Genomic DNA, 19,904 nt, shown 5'->3' with positions numbered 1-19,904 from the left:
TTCAGGCTGCTGTGTGAAATCTGAGAATTGCCAGAGTAACACTTTCGTGTTCAGAACCTGACTCCAATCCAGTCCATCAAAATCCTCCCATTACGTTAGAGCTAATCATATGAAAACATCGGCTTGAATTACCTCTCCTGGTAAGATGATAAGTGAGGATAGAACTGCCCTTTTATTTTGTAAAAGAAATTTCAACAACATCCCCTTTGTCGAGAATACATTCCAGGTGCCTAAAATGTATTGAGAGCCAACCACAGGTGACCAAGCAGGAGAAGTCCATTCAGAACTACAGCAGTGTTTTCAGACCTGTTTATATGCGGGCTCCGATAAAGCTGGCTAGTTTCTTGCTGTCGTCCAGGAGACCTCAAAAGTCTCAGAGCATCTCGACCAACTTGAAACTCCCCACCTCTTTAGTGGGAACGACGTTGATGAAAGTTTTGTACAGCACAGCCCCTTTGGGTAACTGGCAGATCACCTCTGTGCTTTCCTTGCTGCCGGGACGCGGCACGTAGACTTCCTTTGTGTATCGCACAATCCCGTCTTCGAGCGCGTAGAGCGACTTGTTGCGGCCTAGTCCCACCTATTAGCAGGTGAACAGGAGGAAAATTAAAAGAGGAGAAAAGTTAAGACTCTGGAGCAGAGCAGTGATGCCCAGTGGTACATGGTAGCACCTTGGTGTGTTTTGGTACATAGGCAACTAAACTCATGGCTCTGCTCATGTGAGAAAGGCTGTTTGCATAGCCACTGGGTGTCTGATGACAGAGCTGCCATGAAGACGGAAGCCATGGCGTACGACAATAATGCTTCATGACCATATAAGACTTATTAAACTGCTGGTTGGCTGCTCCCATTCACTTTTCCCATTGGATCTGTCACCCCACTTGGCTTGCTCCTATGAAAATACAGATGGGCAAAAAGTAGATCGCTGGATGATCTGCAATAAGCATTTATGGCTCTCAAGTGCTGAACAACAGCAAAACGAAAAGGCTTCATCCACTTCCTATTAGAAATGCTTCTAATTATTTGATTTATTGCCTGCCCTTCGCCCTAAGATCCCAGGGCAGGTCACAACAATTTAAAAGACCACATCAAAAACCGATTAAAGCTATTTAATAGCTGGGCTATTAAATTTGGCCAGAAGTTCTCTGATTCAGATTTTTTTATATATATATGCAGGTCATTGCAGTGTTTGTGCTCTGCTGCAAAACCACAATTTTACACCTGACTCCCTCACTCAACTTTCAGCCATGATTTTGCACCTGGCTCTGATTGGTAGATGTCAGGGTGCTCAGTAGAAAAGGGAACAGATACGGTAGTCGAGGATGGGGGAAACTGCATCCCTCCAGATGTTGTTGGAACACCCATCAGCCTGCACTGCCAATTATCAGGGATAACGGGAGTTGATGGGCCACAGGTTCCCCATCTCTGAGATCTGCCTATGCACCTGCTGTAAAGCACTAGATACGGGGCTTGGCCAAACCTCACCTGCTCATAAGTGATTTCAACACGCCTACAGTAAGTTCAGGTCACCTGAGACTTGGGTTTGGCTTCATTGGGATTTGGGATTATGTGTTACACTATTCTGCCCAGGTATTTCCTGGCATGGTTCGGGAGCTCTGCAAATAGACCTTTCTTTTAAAAAGAAAAATGTTTGAAATATTGCAAGTTGTGCTGTGCAGCAAACAGAACTCCCCTGTCTTACCACACTGTGAGCTGTGAAGTGCTCTCCCGCTACAGTGTAATTTGCCCATTTATTTTTAGATCCATGACTGAACAATGTTTTTCCAATGTACCCGAGACATTCAGGTGCGCGAAGCTGAACTATATTGTTCATTGAATCTAAATGTCACTTAAAACAGGGTTGCAAAAGCTTTACTTTTGGAAGTGAGAGCTGTTTCAACTAAGAAGTCTCCAATATCTTCTTCTTAGAATAAGCAACTCCCCTGGAAGCCTTCAAGAGAAGGTTAGTATAAAGAAACTTGGCTCATTTCAGGATAATGCAGAATGAAAAAGGAAGCAGGAAGATTGCTGAAGGTGGAGCAGAACAAGCAAAGTCTCAATTATAAACACTCTTGGGAATAGCAAAAAGAATAACTTACGTGAGCCCCCGGGTGCCAGCGAATCACCCGCTGTGTCGCCAATGTGTTGCCGGCGTGGACAAACTTTCCTGCAAAAGGTGTTAAGAGGAAGCAATGAAGTGAAGAAATTGGCTTCCGTGATGAAAGCAGGCAAGCTGAATAGGAATTGCTCCATGGAACAAAAACTAGTCTCATTTCTTAGGAAGGAATGCCCATTTCAGATGATGCAAGATCACATAAATTAGAAAACCTGTCTTGGTCTCTCTCTCACTCACACAGAGCCTTCCTTTAGCATTCTCTCCAAACGACTTTTAATACTTCTGCAAACCCTGTGTTTATCCTAAGGATGTCAATACCTGGGAGTAATGGCGACACAGCACTATCCATGCACGTCCCCTGCTAGGTGTTGCCGAACTGCAACTCCCATTAGCTTCAGCAAACATGGCCAAATGGTCAGAGATGACAAGAGCTGTAATTCAGCAACAGCTGGAGGGCCACAGGTTTTAGAATCATGGAATTGCAGAGTTGGAAGGGAACCCTGAGGGTCATCTAGTCCAGCCCCTGCCTTTTGCCTAACATGGGGCTCAAACCGCAATCCTGAGAGTCCCATGTTCTACCGAATGAGCTCTCCACACCTTGTGCACATGCAATGTAACACATGCAGTGTAAACTGGACGGTGCATTCCACTTCACTTATTGAGGCTCTCCCTTGCTGCATAACTCCTGAATTTGCATCCCAAAGAGAATTAATATCCGTGCACAAATTTCAGTTAGCGGTACTGTGTGCTTCCAAGCCAGCAAGAATCCTGTTGTTGGTCGGTACAATTCTGCCACCTACTGGCCAGTCTTGCCAACACACATTCATAATATATGCCTTCTTGAAAGCATCCCTGTGCGAGCCAGACAGCTGGCAGCAAGAAAAATAAACTGACAGGCAGCTGCAAATAGAGCCAAGGGACTTACCGTCCGTTACTTTAGCTCCATAACTTTTCCCAGGACTTTTCCCCCCAAGATTTTTGGAGCTGCCTCCACTCTTCTTAGATGCAAACCTCACTGCGACTGCACTCAGGGGGGAAATAGGCAAAACTGTGGAGAGAGAGAGAAATGAAAAATCATCAAAGGGGGGGGGGATATAAACTGACAATTACTGAGAAAGAAACCTCACACCAGCCACTGAATACTAAAGTGTTTTGCATTCTTTGAAAGTTGAGAGAGGGTGGGTTGGGGAGAACTGGTCAGTGTTGCGGTGACGACCATGAGCTGTGAGCCAGCAGTCCACAGTTCAAACTGCAACTCAATTATGAGCACTCTGGGTGACCTTTTTATTTTTTAGATGCAGAGCCAAATAACTGCTGGTTTTTGTACTACCAAAGGAAGAAAAGCTGTTTTGTTTTTTGCAGGCTATATATTAAATGCCTGTATATATATATATATGTGTGTGTGTGTGTGTGTGTATATGTGTGTATATATATGTATATGTGTGTATATATATATATATATATGCAGGTTTTGGTGTCTTCGGGTGTCTTCCCGTGTAAGAGTCGGGGTGTCTGGGCGACGTTTCGACGAGGTCTCACTCGTCATCTTCAGGCTGGTGCTTTCGGCTTCTTGTTACTGGAACAGAGCAGAATCTGGTGTTTGAGTTCCTATAAATACTGTTGAGGGGTGTGGTGTATAGCCTCCAACGTTCTGGGCAGAGAGGAAGTTCCTAGATTAGTGTGCCTTTTCTTCTTTTGTTCCTTAATTACTTGAGGGATATCTTGAGTGATTTCATGAGTGATATTCTGAATACCACTGGGTGGGTCATTAAGTGTAGATTAGTTGCTAAAGCTTTCGTGTCTTGACCTCTTGAGCTTGTGAAGAGTTTTTCTGAGAAGATGGCTGTGCTGCATTTAGTTGTGCTCTGGCTTGGCTTCGTGTATAGGGGCGAGCTGTGGTTTTGTGCCTTGTGCCAGCCAGATCTGTGTAGCCAGATCTCTTTAACATGGAACATCACCACAAGAGAATAATCATGGAAGCCATCGAGATAGAGAAACACCCTCACAACATGAACAAGCGTGACGACACGTCCCGCCTGCCAGACATCTGGAAATTAGCCCTCCCCACAAAAACCGACACCAGAACCAGAGGCACACAGAACGCCGTCACCAATCAACCACACCAGACCCAAACCCAGACCCTCTCCACAGACATATTACAGACTCCATCCAGTAGCCAAACTATAGTGGCACCTCCGGATGCTGCACCCCCCTGCAATCCCTACACAGATCTGGCTGGCACAAGGCACAAAACCACAGCTCGCCCCTATACACGAAGCCAAGCCAGAGCACAACTAAATGCAGCACAGCCATCTTCTCAGAAAAACTCTTCACAAGCTCAAGAGGTCAAGACACGAAAGCTTTAGCAACTAATCTACACTTAATGACCCACCCAGTGGTATTCAGAATATCACTCATGAAATCACTCAAGATATCCCTCAAGTAATTAAGGAACAAAAGAAGAAAAGGCACACTAATCTAGGAACTTCCTCTCTGCCCAGAACGTTGGAGGCTATACACCACACCCCTCAACAGTATTTATAGGAACTCAAACACCAGATTCTGCTCTGTTCCAGTAACAAGAAGCCGAAAGCACCAGCCTGAAGATGACGAGTGAGACCTCGTCGAAACGTCGCCCAGACACCCCGACTCTTACACGGGAAGACACCCGAAGACACCAAAACCTGCATTCCTGTACCCGTGAAAATCTACGAAAGCATATATATATATATATATATATATATATATATATATATATATTGTATATATATGTATGTATGTGTATATATATATAGTTTTTAAAGACTGTCACATGTTGTAGACAAGGATGTTTGAACCAGTGGTGTTAGTAGAGCAGAGATGAAATACCACCAAGATTATTTCACAGCAGGGACGGTGATTTCATCTGCTGGGCTGCTGTTTGCCAATCCTGCATGCTAAATGTTTATTTCAGAGAGAAACCCATCAAATAAACTAAACAGAGGAAGAAGCAGGTTACATTAGCATTCACAGCTACTGGTTACACTGCACTTTTATTTTTTTTTAAAAAAAATCTGAAGTCTCTTTAAAATGGTCAACTAAAATGTCACAAAATAGCAAGCAAGCTTCTGAGTCCACCAGAACCGTTCATCGGTGCCTGGGAAAGGACTTTAAAAAGGGAGTGTATCCCAAATAGAGGGATACATTGTGCTAACTGGGAACACCCTCTCAGAGGTACAGAATCCAGGATGGCTGAGAAGTAGGTGTCACACGTTGGATAATTTTGTTGGATCCAGTCTTTAATGTTTAACAATATTTGGCATACAAGTGGTTCTTTCCTCAATGAAAAAGCGGCTTATCTAAAAGAACGGCCCATAAACACACAGCCATTTCAAGTCAGCAATACTAACACTCCTTTTGCAGGGCACTTCATTTGATTTATTTGCGTACAATTAGCAACCATTTCCTTTTCATTTCTGAAGTTTCCTGTTCAGTTGCCTAACTGGCACAAATCTAACTTCTTAGAAAAACGTAGGATTAAGGGCTGCGAATCCCAAGCACACTCATTTGTAAGCGCCAATGAATTCAGTGATGATAATAATTTTATCATTTTATATTCTGTCCATTTGGCTGGGTTTCCTAAGCCACTCTAGGCAGCTTAGAGCACATATAAAATCATCGTAAAGCATCAAGAATTAAAAACTTCCCGATACAGGGCTGTCTTTAGATGTCTTCTAAAAGTTCTGTAGTTCTTTATCTCGACATCTGAAAGGCGGGTGTTCCACAGGGAGGGTGCCACTACCGAGAAGGCCCTCTGCCTGGTTAGGTCAGGCCTATTTTATTTTCCCGGGTGTAATGCATGGGAAAATAAAACAGGCCATGCATGGGAAAATAAAACAGGCCTGTCCTGAAGATCTCTTAATACAAACCCATCCATGAATGCATACATACAGATCTGTGGTTCCCAATTATGGGGCACATGCCCCACAGGGGGGCAATTTTATTTTTAAGGGGGGGGGATTCAAGAATGAGTTATTAACAGTGAATGGCTTCTTCCACGTGGATAGGAGTTCACCTTTTGAATAAAAAAAATTATGTGTCACGGGGGACGGGCATCCGGATTTTAGAGAAGCTTAGGTAGGGCATGGTCAAAAAAAGGTTGGGAACCACAGATAGATACACACACACACACACACGATTCAATTTAGCCATACTGCCCTGCTTATTAAGAGGGCTGTATTGAAAAGGGGTTGCCCATTCTTTTATTAATGAATTACTCCATTAGCTCAGGGCCGGAGCCAGGGGGCCGGATTTAGGTTTGATGAGGCCCTAAGCTACTAAAGATAATGGGGCCCTTTATATGCCCAGCTGTCCTTTGTCAACAACCAATTGTTGCTGTTTTTTGTGTTGAATATATGCTATATGGTAATTTATGTACCTAATATATATAAATATATAATATGCAGGTTTTGGTGTCTTCGGGTGTCTTCCCGTGTAAGAGTCGGGGTGTCTGTGCGACCTCGTCGAAACGTCGCACAGACACCCCGACTCTTACACGGGAAGACACCCGAAGACACCAAAACCTGCATTCCTATACCCGTGAAAATCTACGAAAGCAAATATATAATATATATATATATATATATGCAGGTTTTGGTGTCTTCGGGTGTCTTCCCGTGTAAGAGTCGGGGTGTCTGTGCGACGTTTCGACGAGGTCTCACTCGTCATCTTCAGGCTGGTGCTTTCGGCTTCTTGTTACTGGAACAGAGCAGAGTCTGGTGTTTGAGTTCCTATAAATACTGTTGAGGGGTGTGGTGTATAGCCTCCAACGTTCTGGGCAGAGAGGAAGTTCCTAGATTAGTGTGCCTTTTCTTCTTTTGTTCCTTAATTACTTGAGGGATATCTTGGGTGATTTCCTTCCTTATATCAAGGGCACTACAGACAAAATCAGCAAAATCCTCCATAAACACAATATCAAAACAGCCTTCTGCACCAACCAAAAAATAGCCAATATCCTCAGAAACCCAAAAGACAAAATCCAGCTGGAAAACCAAGGGGTCTATGAAATACCCTGCAAAGTCTGCCCAGCCACGTACATTGGACAAACAAACAGACGAATAAATGCACGTATCGCAGAACACAAGAATGCCGTCAAAAAAGAAGAAAAAACTTCCTCTCTTTTCCAACACATGAAAGAAACAGGACACGAAATTAATTTTGCAGATTCCAAATTGCTCTTTAACATGGAACATCACCACAAGAGAATAATCATGGAAGCCATCGAGATAGAGAAACACCCTCACAACATGAACAAGCGTGACGACACGTCCCGCCTGCCAGACATCTGGAAATTAGCCCTCCCCACAAAAACCGACACCAGAACCAGAGGCACACAGAACGCCGTCACCAATCAACCACACCAGACCCAAACCCAGACCCTCTCCACAGACATATTACAGACTCCATCCAGTAGCCAAACTATAGTGGCACCTCCGGATGCTGCACCCCCCTGCAATCCCTACACAGATCTGGCTGGCACAAGGCACAAAACCACAGCTCGCCCCTATACACGAAGCCAAGCCAGAGCACAACTAAATGCAGCACAGCCATCTTCTCAGAAAAACTCTTCACAAGCTCAAGAGGTCAAGACACGAAAGCTTTAGCAACTAATCTACACTTAATGACCCACCCAGTGGTATTCAGAATATCACTCATGAAATCACCCAAGATATCCCTCAAGTAATTAAGGAACAAAAGAAGAAAAGGCACACTAATCTAGGAACTTCCTCTCTGCCCAGAACGTTGGAGGCTATACACCACACCCCTCAACAGTATTTATAGGAACTCAAACACCAGACTCTGCTCTGTTCCAATAACAAGAAGCCGAAAGCACCAGCCTGAAGATGACGAGTGAGACCTCGTCGAAACGTCGCACAGACACCCCGACTCTTACACGGGAAGACACCCGAAGACACCAAAACCTGCATTCCTGTACCCGTGAAAATCTACGAAAGCATATATATATATATATATATATATATATATATATATATATATATATATATATATATATGCAGGTTTTGGTGTCTTCGGGTGTCTTCCCGTGTAAGAGTCGGGGTGTCTGGGCGACGTTTCGACGAGGTCTCACTCGTCATCTTCAGGCTGGAGCTTTCGGCTTCTTGTTACTGGAACAGAGCAGAATCTGGTGTTTGAGTTCCTATAAATACTGTTGAGGGGTGTGGTGTATAGCCTCCAACGTTCTGGGCAGAGAGGAAGTTCCTAGATTAGTGTGCCTTTTCTTCTTTTGTTCCTTAATTACTTGAGGGATATCTTGAGTGATTTCATGAGTGATATTCTGAATACCACTGGGTGGGTCATTAAGTGTAGATTAGTGGTAAAGCTTTCGTGTCTTGACCTCTTGAGCTTGTGAAGAGTTTTTCTGAGAAGATGGCTGTGCTGCATTTAGTTGTGCTCTGGCTTGGCTTCGTGTATAGGGGCGAGCTGTAATTTTGTGCCTTGTGCCAGCCAGATCTGTGTAGGGATTGCAGGGGGGTGCAGCATCAGGAGGTGCCACTATAGTTTGGCTACTGGATGGAGTCTGTAATATGTCTGTGGAGAGGGTCTGGGTTTGGGTCTGGTGTGGTTGATTGGTGACGGCGTTCTGTGTGCCTCTGGTTCTGGTGTCGGTTTTTGTGGGGAGGGCTAATTTCCAGATGTCAGGCAGGCGGGACGTGTCGTCACGCTTGTTCATGTTGTGAGGGTGTTTCTCTATCTCGATGGCTTCCATGATTATTCTCTTGTGGTGATGTTCCATGTTAAAGAGCAATTTGGAATCTGCAAAATTAATTTCTTCCAGCCTGAAGATGACGAGTGAGACCTCGTCGAAACGTCGCCCAGATACCCCGACTCTTACACGGGAAGACACCCGAAGACACCAAAACCTGCATTCCTGTACCCGTGAAAATCTACGAAAGCATATATATATATATATATATATATATATATATATATACATAATATATATGTACCTAACAATGGGACGCGGGTGGCGCTGTGGGTAAAAGCCTCAGCGCCTAGGGCTTGCCGATTGTAAGGTCGGCGGTTCGAATCCCCGCGGCGGGGTGCGCTCCCGCTGCTCGGTCCCAGCGCCTGCCAACCTAGCAGTTCGAAAGCACCCCCGGGTGCAAGTAGATAAATAGGTACCGCTTACCAGCGGGAAGGTAAACGGCGTTCCGTGTGCTGCGCTGGCTCGCCAGATGCAGCTTTGTCACGCTGGCCACGTGACCCGGAAGTGTCTGCGGACAGCGCTGGCCCCCAGCCTATAGATGTGAGATGGGCGCACAAACCCCAGAGTCTGTCAAGACTGACCCGTTCGGGCAGGGGTACCTTTACCTTTACCTTTTTATGTACCTAATACATAGGTAGGCAAACTAAGGCCCGGGGGCCAGATTTGGTCCAATCCCCATTTAAATCCAGCCCGCGGTTGGTCCAGGAATCAGTGTGTTTTTACATGAGTAGAATGTGTCTCCTTTTATTCAAAATGCATCTCTGGGGTATTTGTGGGGCATAGGAATTCATTCATTTTTTTTCAAATTATAGTCCGGCCCCCAACAAGGTCTGAGGGACAGTGGACCGGCCCCCTGCTGAAAAAGTTTGCTGACCCCTGACCTAATAGGTATCATAAGCGCCTACACAACACAAAACACTGTTGCTGTATGTAGGTTTTATTTTATTTGTTTTTTATCTTATATATGGAAATGTCCACCCAGGTTTTTTTTCCCTTTAAATTTTTTTGGGGGCCCCCAAGAGAGTCGTGTCCTAAACTATAGCTTGTTCAGCTTACAGGTAAATCCGGCACTGGGCGGAGTGAAGAGATGATAAAATCTCCCCACCACCTCCCAAGACGATGCGAATAGACAAAACTGCCCAAACCCTCAACAGGCAAAACGGGTGGGAGGGAGAGAAGGAAGGAAGGATATTAAAACGGCCGGGGGGGGGAGGGAGAAGAGTAATACCCGATTCTGAACAGGAAACACTCCCAGTGCAATGCAATGCAATGCAATAAAAGTCCCTTTCCCAGGCTACGAGCTTTTGCAGTCACTTTTGCGTTTGCAGCAATTGCGGCGGTGCGGCATGTCTTGCACCAGCCGCCTCCCGCCTGCCCGTCTCTTGCACGCGTCTCGATCTCTCCCCACCCCCAGCACCCCGTTTCCCGGGACTTGACCCCTTCCCAGGCTCCCTCCGCCCGCCACTCACGTTGCCCTCCGGAGCCCAGAGCCCAAGGCGAGAGCCTGCCCAGCAGCGCCGCCATTTGACCTTCGCCGCCGCCGCCTCCGCCTCCTGGTCGGCAATCCGTCCGGCTCCGCCTTGCGCGGCTTCCGGATCCGGGGCTGGCGGGGAGAAGCGCCGCGTTTGAATGAGGCTCCGATTCCCGGGCTCCATCCTAATTGCTACGGGCCAGGAATAGGAGGAGGAGGAGGAGAGCGGCTGCTCCTGTTTCTGAGCCGAGAGAGAGAGAGAGAGAGAGAGGTACCGCCGAGAAAGCCCTTCGTGCCCCTTCCTCCCTTTCCAAAGAGGCTGGGGGTGGTGGGTGGAGGGGGAGGAAGCCGCTCTGCACGGGCTCAGAAGCACTTTCCTCCTAGCTTCTCGCTCAGCATTCCAGGGACTCAACTGTTGAAAAACGAGTCTCCGGGGATGAAATTCAGACCTACCCCGAGGTGGGTCCTCTGAAGGCGCCCCCCGCCCCCCCCAGGACACACGGGGGGGTTCTTCCTTCCTTGCTTGCTTGCTTGCTTACATTTCTATGCCGCGTTTCGTTCCCCGTGAATCGCAAAGCGGCTTACAAATCAAGAAAGAACCATAGCAGAACATCATAGACACAACATAGAATAATATACAAGATAATCGACAAAACCATTCAGATGCCAAGGAGATAAAGAATTACACAACTTTTAGGAGACATCTCCTAAAATGCATCGGGAGGTTTTTAAACGGTTGATGGTTTCATTATGTTTTTAGATATGTTGTAAGCCGCCCAGAGTGGCTGGGGAAACCCAGCCGGATCAACGATGCATAAATTATTATTATTATTATTATTATTATTATTATTATTATTATTAATCTATAAAGCACCATTAACAAAACAACTAAAAAAATAAGCTAAGCAGCACAATTACAATAAAAGTCATAGATTCACAAAGTACTGCAGCTTTCATTATCTGTTTTAGTTTGTTGGTGTTTTTAGTAATTTATGGTGTGGTTTTGTTGTATTGTTTAAAACATGCTATTGTACACCTCTTTGAGCAGGCTGCCCCTGAAAGTGGGCTTATAAATCATGAAATAAATAAATAGCATAAAGGGGTTTGTTTTGTTATTTAAATTCAGTAGTACATCATGAAGGGAGGCAGGGGGAGTGTAATGTCCAGGCCTGTGGCTTTCAATATTACTATTGTTGATACTAGTTGCTCTTTCACATTCTGCGGCAACCATATGGCGTGGCAGTCAGTACTCACCCCTTTCATGTGCTACCTAGCTGCTGGGGCCAGGTAGCCCCAGATGTTTGGGTCTGTGGATGCTTTTCTATCTCCTCTCCCAAGCACCTGCACAGTCTACAGCTCTTGCTTCTTCCTGCTGGAAGGGGAACCTCATCAAGCTCCCGGGGCAGCCATTGCCAACCTAGGACCCTCCAGATCTTTTGGACTACAATGCCCATCAGCCTCAGCCAGATGATGGGAATTGTAGTCCAAGATGTCTGGATTACCCCAAGTTGGCGAAGGCTGCTGTGGGGGAATGATGATGCCCAATGTCTGCTTCTCGTGCCTAAGAGGTTGTGGCTGTTGTCGTTTCGACTAAAACTTGGCGCTTCTTTTCCTCAGGCTGTCTCCATTTCCCTGGCACTCCACTCATCACGTGAGGCTGAAACCATGTCCCCAGAGTTGGGGGACAGTGATGATGAGGAGCTGCCAACCTTTGATTTCCTGAAGCAGCAGCCTCCAAGCATAAAAAGCGTTGTCCAAACTCCTCTAGAAGAGAATGTGGTTGTGCTCTGCAGCTCAGACTCGGAAGATTCGTCCGTGGCCTCTCCTGCCTGGAAAAAACCACGTGGCAGCCAGGATTCGGCCAGGGCTCCCACTTGTCTGAAAGTGATAGTGCAGCTCAGCAGCGAGAGTGAGGAGGAGGAAGTTATTCCCTTGGCTGAAAGGCTCAAGAGGAAGCTTTTGACGTCTGAGCCTTCCTCCGCTTGTCCTTCGTATACTAGGATCCGGGAACTGAGCAAGCGAGACTCCGCTGGAGGGAACGGGCTCTGCTCCATTGATGAGAAAGCGGTCACAGATTGCGGGCGGCTGTCACAGCTACCCAGAGGCCAAGGAACCCAGGGAAGGGCTGTACCCAGTATATGGGAACTGTCAGATAGCGACCAGGAACTGGATTCATTGGATCCCAAGAAACAGACTGTGCTTCGCCCGACTGTTTGTGTCTCTGACCGCTTGCTTCAAAATGGCAGCTGTCAGGCAGCAGAGGAAAGCCTGAAACCTTTGCCTCTTCAGAGGAAAACAAAGCGCAGCCAGGAGGAACTGGGCAAAGCCCGGCAGAGGACAAATGAGCGGGAAACCCAGAAGATACTGCAGCAGCAGGAAAGAGAGAGGAGGAAGGCCCTTGCTAACCGGTGGAAGGCCCAGAGGCCAGAAGAGTGTCTGAAACACATTCAAGCAGTCCTAGATCCAGGTACTGCCCCTTCACTTTTAGCTGTGATGGGTGTTAACTGCCTGCCCTCCCAATGGACCCCTATCCTGGTGCCGGCCCTGCCATTTGGCAGAGTGTGGCAGCTCATGCGTTTTGTGTTGGGAAACAGAGCTGTTGCAAGCCCCACAGTTTGCTCAGAGTCACCTGAGGATCTTCAGCAAGAGTAATGTATTGACTGGCCCTGCAGCTGATCTCTGTCCTCTCCTTAGGTCTATTACAGATTGAAGGTGGCGGACTGGTGCTTACCGCTCTGCAGGCAATGGAGTGCAGCTGTGTGATTGAGAATCAAGCTGTTCCTTGCAGTATCACCTGGAGAAGGAAAACTGGACTAGGTCAGGTAGGATTGCATTTCCTCAAAGGCTTCCCCCCTTATTTCTCTTGTCTCTAGAGCTGAAGTCATAGTGGGAGGCGGTTGAACTGTTGCTGAACTATCGCTGTAGTGATCTCCCTGATAGCACATCCTTTCCCACCCACCTTTCTAGTGCTTGTCATGTACATTTAACGACACATCCGGCAATATCCTCCACGTTACCTGAGCAAATATGCCAAGAGTTATCCGTTTGTTTGCTAGAGCCTTGTGGAATTTTGCATTCAAAGGAGGTCTGTTGCGTTATATGAGCAGTGCAGCAACGAATTCCTCTAGAAACCTTTCAGCGACCGTCAAGCTTTCTGATTTGGCAGGTAGAAAAAGATCTCCAGGATCTCCCCATTTTTGGTCTCCCAACATACCTCTCTTCGTTGCCCACAAACTTGCCCACACTCTGTAGCCAGAATTATGCTCCTCGTTCTGGAGCATATATAGCAGTTTATACATCCCTTGTTTCTTTTTAATAGCAATAGCCCTCTCCTTTGTACTGTTCCACCTTAAATGTTCTTTTGTTCCTCCAGGCTGAAGAAGACAACTGGACAGAAGAACCCAACCTTCTAGTCCTAGTTCTGCTAGAAGAATTTGTTGCTATGATCCATAACTATAAACAGGTGAGGTCACGCACGATGTAGTGTCTTAACTGCTACCCAAGTAACAGCTTGCACCATCTATTTAAAAACAATCTATCAGTGTTCAGGCTTGAGGCCTAGTGAGTCCTCCAGGCCTCTCTGCCAAGCCCTATCTATAGACTACATCTGCTTACCAGTCCTGCTCCATGTGATCAAATGCCTTTGCTTGGTTGTGATGTGTACTTGAACTCTGATAATACCACTTGCTTTCTGGATGGAGGGATGTGCGTGTTTGTGTGTAGGAACCTCTGGTTTCGGCAGGGTTGGAATGTAGCCCTCTGGGTAGCTGGGGCAACCCAGCCAGATGGGCAGGGTATCACTAATAAAATTATTATTATTATTATTATTATTATTATTATTATTACTACTACTACTACTACTACTACTACTATTACTATACAGAGGTAAGAGACACACTGAAACACTTCTGCCTCTTTCCCTGCCCACCCCTGGTATGGTTCCCAACAAGATATCACAGTCCTTGAGCTGGAAAAAGTTCAATACCCTTGGTATATAATAGGAGGCCCAGGTATTGTTTCATTCTGAAAAACTGGGGAGTGCATGAACCTGAAACTTCAGCTCTGCATATGGGTTTGTCCGGAGAGAGAATGTGAGCCTTACAATGCCAATTGGAGGTGGTGGTTTATTTGTTGTTTTAACTTTGGTCCGGGAATATATAGTCTCTGTTTTCTTGTATTTGTCTTGCCCCCAGGTTAGCATGGAAGGGCCCAATGAGACTCTGCAGAGCTTTGCGGCAAACGTCATGAAGAAAACCCCTGGGAAGACTCTGGCCCTGGCTGTAGTAGAACTAGAAAAATACTTCAGGTTAGAATGTTGCTTCCTCCCCACTGTGAACAGTCATGGCAATAGGCTCTTCAGCATCCCCCAGTCTCTAAGTCACAGGAAAAGCCATGCAAACTGGTGCAGCAAACACCGGTTTGCATCACCTGAGCAGAGCAGCATACGCAGACGTGCAGTGCCTACTGGACCCTTCTCAGTGGTGCTGTCTGTAGTTGCATGGCATATATATTTTACCACTGGGAATGTCGATTTTTAGCAATGCAAATAGTTGTTACCGCCAACGCGGGCTGTTCATTCGTTCTTTGTCCTCTCAGTTCTCACAAGCTCAAGTCACGGAAGAAACTGCAGCAAGCATTGCAGAGTGGCAGTGAGGCCCAGGAGCAGAGCAAACAGAGGAATCGGAGAGGAAAGGCAAATTCCACCCCAAACCTGTCCAGACTGGACGTGGAAGAAGTGAGTGAGCATGGAGTTAGTGTCCCATGTGTTGCTTTTTTGTTTTGCTTCTTCCTCCAGGGTAAATTCTTTGGGACTACCCTGCCCAGGCACTTGGCTGATGAGTAAATACTGTCATGCTGTGATGTCTCTGATGATGGAGACTATTATTAATCACCAGGAGGGTGCAGGAGATGCCAGAGACTAAGCTTCCTTTCTCACCATCATTCTTTGCCTTTGCAGGGTTTGGTGGCTCTGCAGCTTCAGACAGGTATCCAAGTTCGACTCCTCGAGAGCTGGAAGGAGTTTGCCGACTTTGCCAGTACGTTCACCAAGGCTGTGGCAGAAGCTCCATTCAAGTGAGTGAGCAAACCTGAGCACATCTCAGCAGCTTCGTTTTCTGGCGTGCCGCTGGGTTATGTGGGCACTGGGCTCTCTCCCGAGTGCCGTGCCTTCTGGTGGAATCTAAAATACTGATTTTTGCCGTGAGGCCCACTTCCTGGCCTGATTGGGTCTAATTGGCATCTCAAGGGTCAGTATGGTACGCAGGAATTCACATCTGGCTCAATCTCCCATTTAGCACCTGTTGCCTTAGTTTCAGATACTACTTGAGAAGCATTTGTGGATTCCTGCCAGGATTGGGGTTTCTCCTGCAAGGATGTGTTCCATTCCGCTGCCAGTAGTGGTCTCCAATCCTCTACGTCTGGCAGTCCCATTCTCCAAATTACTGCCTCAAACACAACCATCTTTGGCCTTCACATTAGAGGAAAGTGAGGGCCAGGAATTTCCACTGCAGCCTTGACAGTGTCTCTCCTGCAGTATTTTAAGTGCACTTTGTATCTGAAACACGTAGTGAGCATACCTTGCAACTGCAAAGAGTCTCTGGATATGTTACAGGAAAGAGAGTTGTCAGACCCATGGTAGAAACTTGACAAATTTTCTCCTGCTGTAACATGTGAAGCAGGCTCAGTTCCTTGAAGTGACTGAGACACTCAGTTTGTGTACTTTAAAGCTCTTGATTTCAATGCTTTTTAATATCCTTGGTATTTGGAAAGACCTGACAGCGTTTGCACAAGGTGCTGAGATTTTGAAAGAAGAGCTCATCTCAATGTTCACATGGAAATGTGAAAACAGACACCTTGTGCTTGACACATGGAAAGACCTACTCTTGGTATCTGTATAGAGAATTTCCTTTCCTTGCTTTCTGCTGTGGACAGATAATTTCCTTACAGAGGAGCACAAGCGCCCATAACTTTGTTCTGTTGTGTTTCTCGTTCACATCATTTGCAGAAGGGAACGAGATAAAACCAGCTTCTCCTTCTGCCTAGAGGGAGACTGGATTGGGGGGATGAAGGTGGACCGCTTTGGAAAAGGACTTCTGCAAGTTTGGAAGAGACAGATCCAGCAGTTTAACCGGGTCAGCCTAGAGACAGCCAATGCCATCGTGGCCAAATACCCATCTCCTCTACTTCTGAAACAGGTACGCTATTCTGCTGCCAAAGGAATACTGTATTCTAGGTTGTGAGCATTCTGTGCATGCGCACACACTCAAGATTCTGTGAAAATACACAGCTAGTCTGTATTGAACACGGAAACTCAGATCTTGGGAGCAATTATACATTGGTAACTTTAACTTAAATAGCTTATTCTGTATCCAGAATTTAGGCATTGTATAGTACAGGCTACCCAGTCTTGTGCTGTGAGTGATGAATGTACAGTGGTGCCTCGCAAGACGAAAAGAATCCGTTTGTCTAGCGGTTTTTTCGTCTTGCGAAGCAAGCCCATTGACGGATTAGCGGATTAGCGCTATTAGCAGTTTATCGGCTGAGCTGATAAGCGGCTTAGCGGCTTAGAAAAAGGGGGGGATGGGAAAAAACCCGCAGGAACTCGCAAGACATTTTCGTCTTGCGAAGCAAGCCCATAGGAGATTCGTTTTGCGAAGCACCTCCAAAACGGAAAACTCTTTCATCTAGTGAGTTTTCCGTCTTGCGAGGCATTCGTCTTGCAGGGCACCACTGTAATTGATGTTGGAAGTTGCTTGCAAAAGTTCAAGCCTGAATTATGACCCACTATGTTTAATAATAGGCGTTACTTCCAGGTCAGCCTGCACAGGATTGTGGCCTCAGTAACTAACCAGAGATGTGACTCAATACATCTGCCTTATGTAACTTGACTCTTATTAATGCATGCATGGTTCTGGCCCGTTCTTAAGTGCAGCGGGTTTTACCTCCACTGCTGGGGAGACAGTGTGCTTTCTGATACCAGCTGCACTTGGGTCCTGCCAGAGTGAGAATAGGGTGTTGAACTTAGATGGACCCCTGGTCTAATCCAGTACTGAACCTGAGAAAAGCAGCTGCTTCTGAGCTAGGTGTGAAGACTAGCTCTCTTCTGGTTTCCCTCCCTCACTTATTGCCCACATATTATTAATCACCAGGAGGTGATAGATTGTTCTTCAAGATTAAGATTAAGAGCCAGTGTGGTGTAGTGGTTAAGAGCGGTAGACTTGTAATCTGGGGAACCGGGTTCACGTCTCCGCTCCTCCACATGCAGCTGCTGGGTGACCTTGGGCCAGTCACACTTCTTTGAAGTCTCTCAGCCCCACTCACCTCACAGAGTGTTTGTTGTGGGGGAGGAAGGGAAAGGAGAATGTTAGCCGCTTTGAGACTCCTTTGGGTAGTGATAAAGTGGGATATCAAATCCAAACTCTTCTTCTTCAAAAATGGCACAGGCAAAGATTCCACTGAAGGGTACGTAGATGTGTTTTGATGGAACACGTCAATACTTCTAGAGGTTTATGCAAGGTACCCAGCTCTTTGTAGAAGCAATTCAAGAGCACATTTCTATACATGTTTATTTAGTGGACTTACTCCCTTGTCTATATGCAGCCCCTGTGCTTCAGTGAATCTGCCCTCCTGCCTTAGAACTGGATATCCAGTATGACGTAGAGAGTCCCTGTTAGACGTCTGTTCAATCCTCCCTCCCCTTTTCATTCCAAAATGATGATTCCACAACTGCTGGGCACTTCTGTCCACCACTGAACTGCTCTCGTGATCAGGAAAGCATTCTGAACATTAACCAAACTTTGCATTCCTCTTACTATAAAGCTACCACTACTGTTCTCAGTGGAGACGGTGACTCCTTACATCTTTTTTTTTTTAAAAAAAACCAAAACATTTCTCTCCAGATATCCCATTTTTGCATTTTTGAAGCTCATCCGTTTTCCTTGACAGCAGCCCTTGCCGAGTTGTCTCTATGTTGCCATCTGCCTACTTCTCCAGTTTTGTTTTCAAGGTTCTCTTTATTTAGATTTTCCCATAATACAGTAAAATTACAACTACAGAAGATACAAATCGAGTAAGCGAAATTACAAAGTCCTCTCTTAATTAAAAGTAATTCTTGGCCCTTACCACCCGCAGAGGACAGTAGCTCCTCCCAGCCTCTCACCCTGAGAGACTGACATCCCCCTGCCTGTAACTCAGGAGTCCTCCATCAAATCTCTACCATCCCCCCAGAGTATACAACTTCTCCCAGTTTTTTCAGTCTTTCAGTAACAGAACTGCTCACACTGTATTCAGTGGGCTTGGGGAGTGGCTGATTGCCACTTGAGTTATTTGCATGGCTGCACAAAGTCTGGCTCATAGGAAACCTGTAACCGTGGTGGTGGGGAGGAGAGCAGGCAGTGGGAGGCTTTGGCTAGGAGTAACTAGCTAAAGGATCAATCGGCCGACTGCTCTCTTATCGAGACTACAAACTTACTATGGGAAGTGCAATTATCCAATGTCGCAAAACTGCCCCAGCGATGGGGTTGTAGGTGGATAAATCATCTCCGGGGGAAAAGTGAATGTAACTTCAGGCTGGCTATATTGGCCAGCTGCTCTATGGCACATACTTGGCTTCCTTAGTAAACCATTCTTAGACGGATTCGGCAATTTAGTAGTTAAGTTTATTCATATATCGCATTTTGTGGTGTGTATCGTTATTTCTGTGTTACATTTAGGCCTATGAAACCCACCCTTCTCGTCAGGAGCGGCACAACCTCCTTGCAGAGATTCCTGTCCGCCGTGGCGATGGGGTGACAGCTACTACAAGGCGGGTTGGCCCAGAGCTATCCAAACGGATTTATCTGCAGATGACTTCCCATAACCCTGACCTTTCCCTGGATGCTACTGGGTGATGCTGAACTATGTATTTTAAGTAAGAACTTCATTCAAATCTTTTTTTTAATAGCGGGAAGAAATGTTAAAACTAAACTTTTTTTTAAATATCAAATGTGTCGCTGCTTGGCACCTGGAAAGGACTCCTACTTCCCCCCTTTATTCCTGCAACAGTCCTTATTAGGCAATCAAGTATTTCTTGGCTAACCAGGAATGACTGAGTTGTAATTCTTTTATCAATCTTGAAAAGAAAACCCAGGCACAATCCCTGCCACTCTGCATCTACCCCCTTACTACTCAGGATAGACAAGGATGCTAAAGAGGAGATGGGCAGTGCTTGTTCTACACCAACGTTATTCAGAAATTTGTCAAATTAATTTTAAACGTTGCTAAAGAGGCTGGGCTTCAACAACTCTGACTTGAACGTAAGAGGTGCCCATGTGCCAAAATAGAAACAGAATATTGATTTACTCATAGCTATGTCCTATTCATTCAATTTTTAAATTTTTTTTTTGTAAGAACCTAAAAAGCACAAACTATGTAACGGATGTCTATTTGACTAGAGCTGTGCACGTGGGTTATGTAACTTTACATATTAAATGCTTTACGGGAATTTGCTACAGGAAACAAATTTCAAGTTGCATCTCGGCTACCTAAAAGTCTTCTAATCCCTCTCCCCTTGC

At 46.0% G+C, this 19,904-nt stretch overlaps 2 protein-coding genes across 3 annotated transcripts; one reads left to right on the top strand and one right to left on the bottom strand.

Moving 5' to 3' along the window:
- Window positions 1-154: 154 nt before the first annotated feature.
- On the bottom strand, window positions 155-10,488 carry MRPL27 (mitochondrial ribosomal protein L27). The gene is made up of 4 exons (XM_082211185.1): window positions 10,352-10,488; window positions 3,042-3,164; window positions 2,100-2,167; window positions 155-580 (listed from the first exon to the last, which is right to left on the bottom strand). The coding sequence occupies exons 1-4, from the start codon at window positions 10,404-10,406 to the stop codon at window positions 374-376; spliced, it is 453 nt and encodes a 150-aa protein (XP_082067311.1). The 5' UTR covers window positions 10,407-10,488; the 3' UTR covers window positions 155-373.
- A 10-nt stretch (window positions 10,489-10,498) lies between these two features.
- Window positions 10,499-19,852, top strand: EME1 (essential meiotic structure-specific endonuclease 1). 2 transcript variants are annotated; one of them, XM_082211078.1, is made up of 9 exons: window positions 10,499-10,624; window positions 11,971-12,820; window positions 13,048-13,175; window positions 13,727-13,816; window positions 14,547-14,659; window positions 14,950-15,088; window positions 15,311-15,426; window positions 16,358-16,547; window positions 19,065-19,852. In XM_082211078.1, the coding sequence occupies exons 2-9, from the start codon at window positions 12,019-12,021 to the stop codon at window positions 19,239-19,241; spliced, it is 1,755 nt and encodes a 584-aa protein (XP_082067204.1). In that variant the 5' UTR covers window positions 10,499-10,624; window positions 11,971-12,018; the 3' UTR covers window positions 19,242-19,852. The 2 variants fall into 2 exon arrangements, with proteins under 2 accessions (XP_082067204.1, XP_082067203.1); XM_082211077.1 differs by having other exon boundaries at window positions 10,610-10,812.
- The last annotated feature ends 52 nt before the right edge of the window (window positions 19,853-19,904 follow it).

Source organism: Podarcis vaucheri, assembly GCF_965113315.1.
Source record: "Podarcis vaucheri genome assembly, chromosome: 2".
NCBI classification, from domain to species: Eukaryota; Metazoa; Chordata; class Lepidosauria; order Squamata; family Lacertidae; genus Podarcis; species Podarcis vaucheri.
The sequence above is the reverse complement of the archived record's forward strand: the minus strand, read 5'-3'. Positions and strand labels throughout refer to the sequence as shown.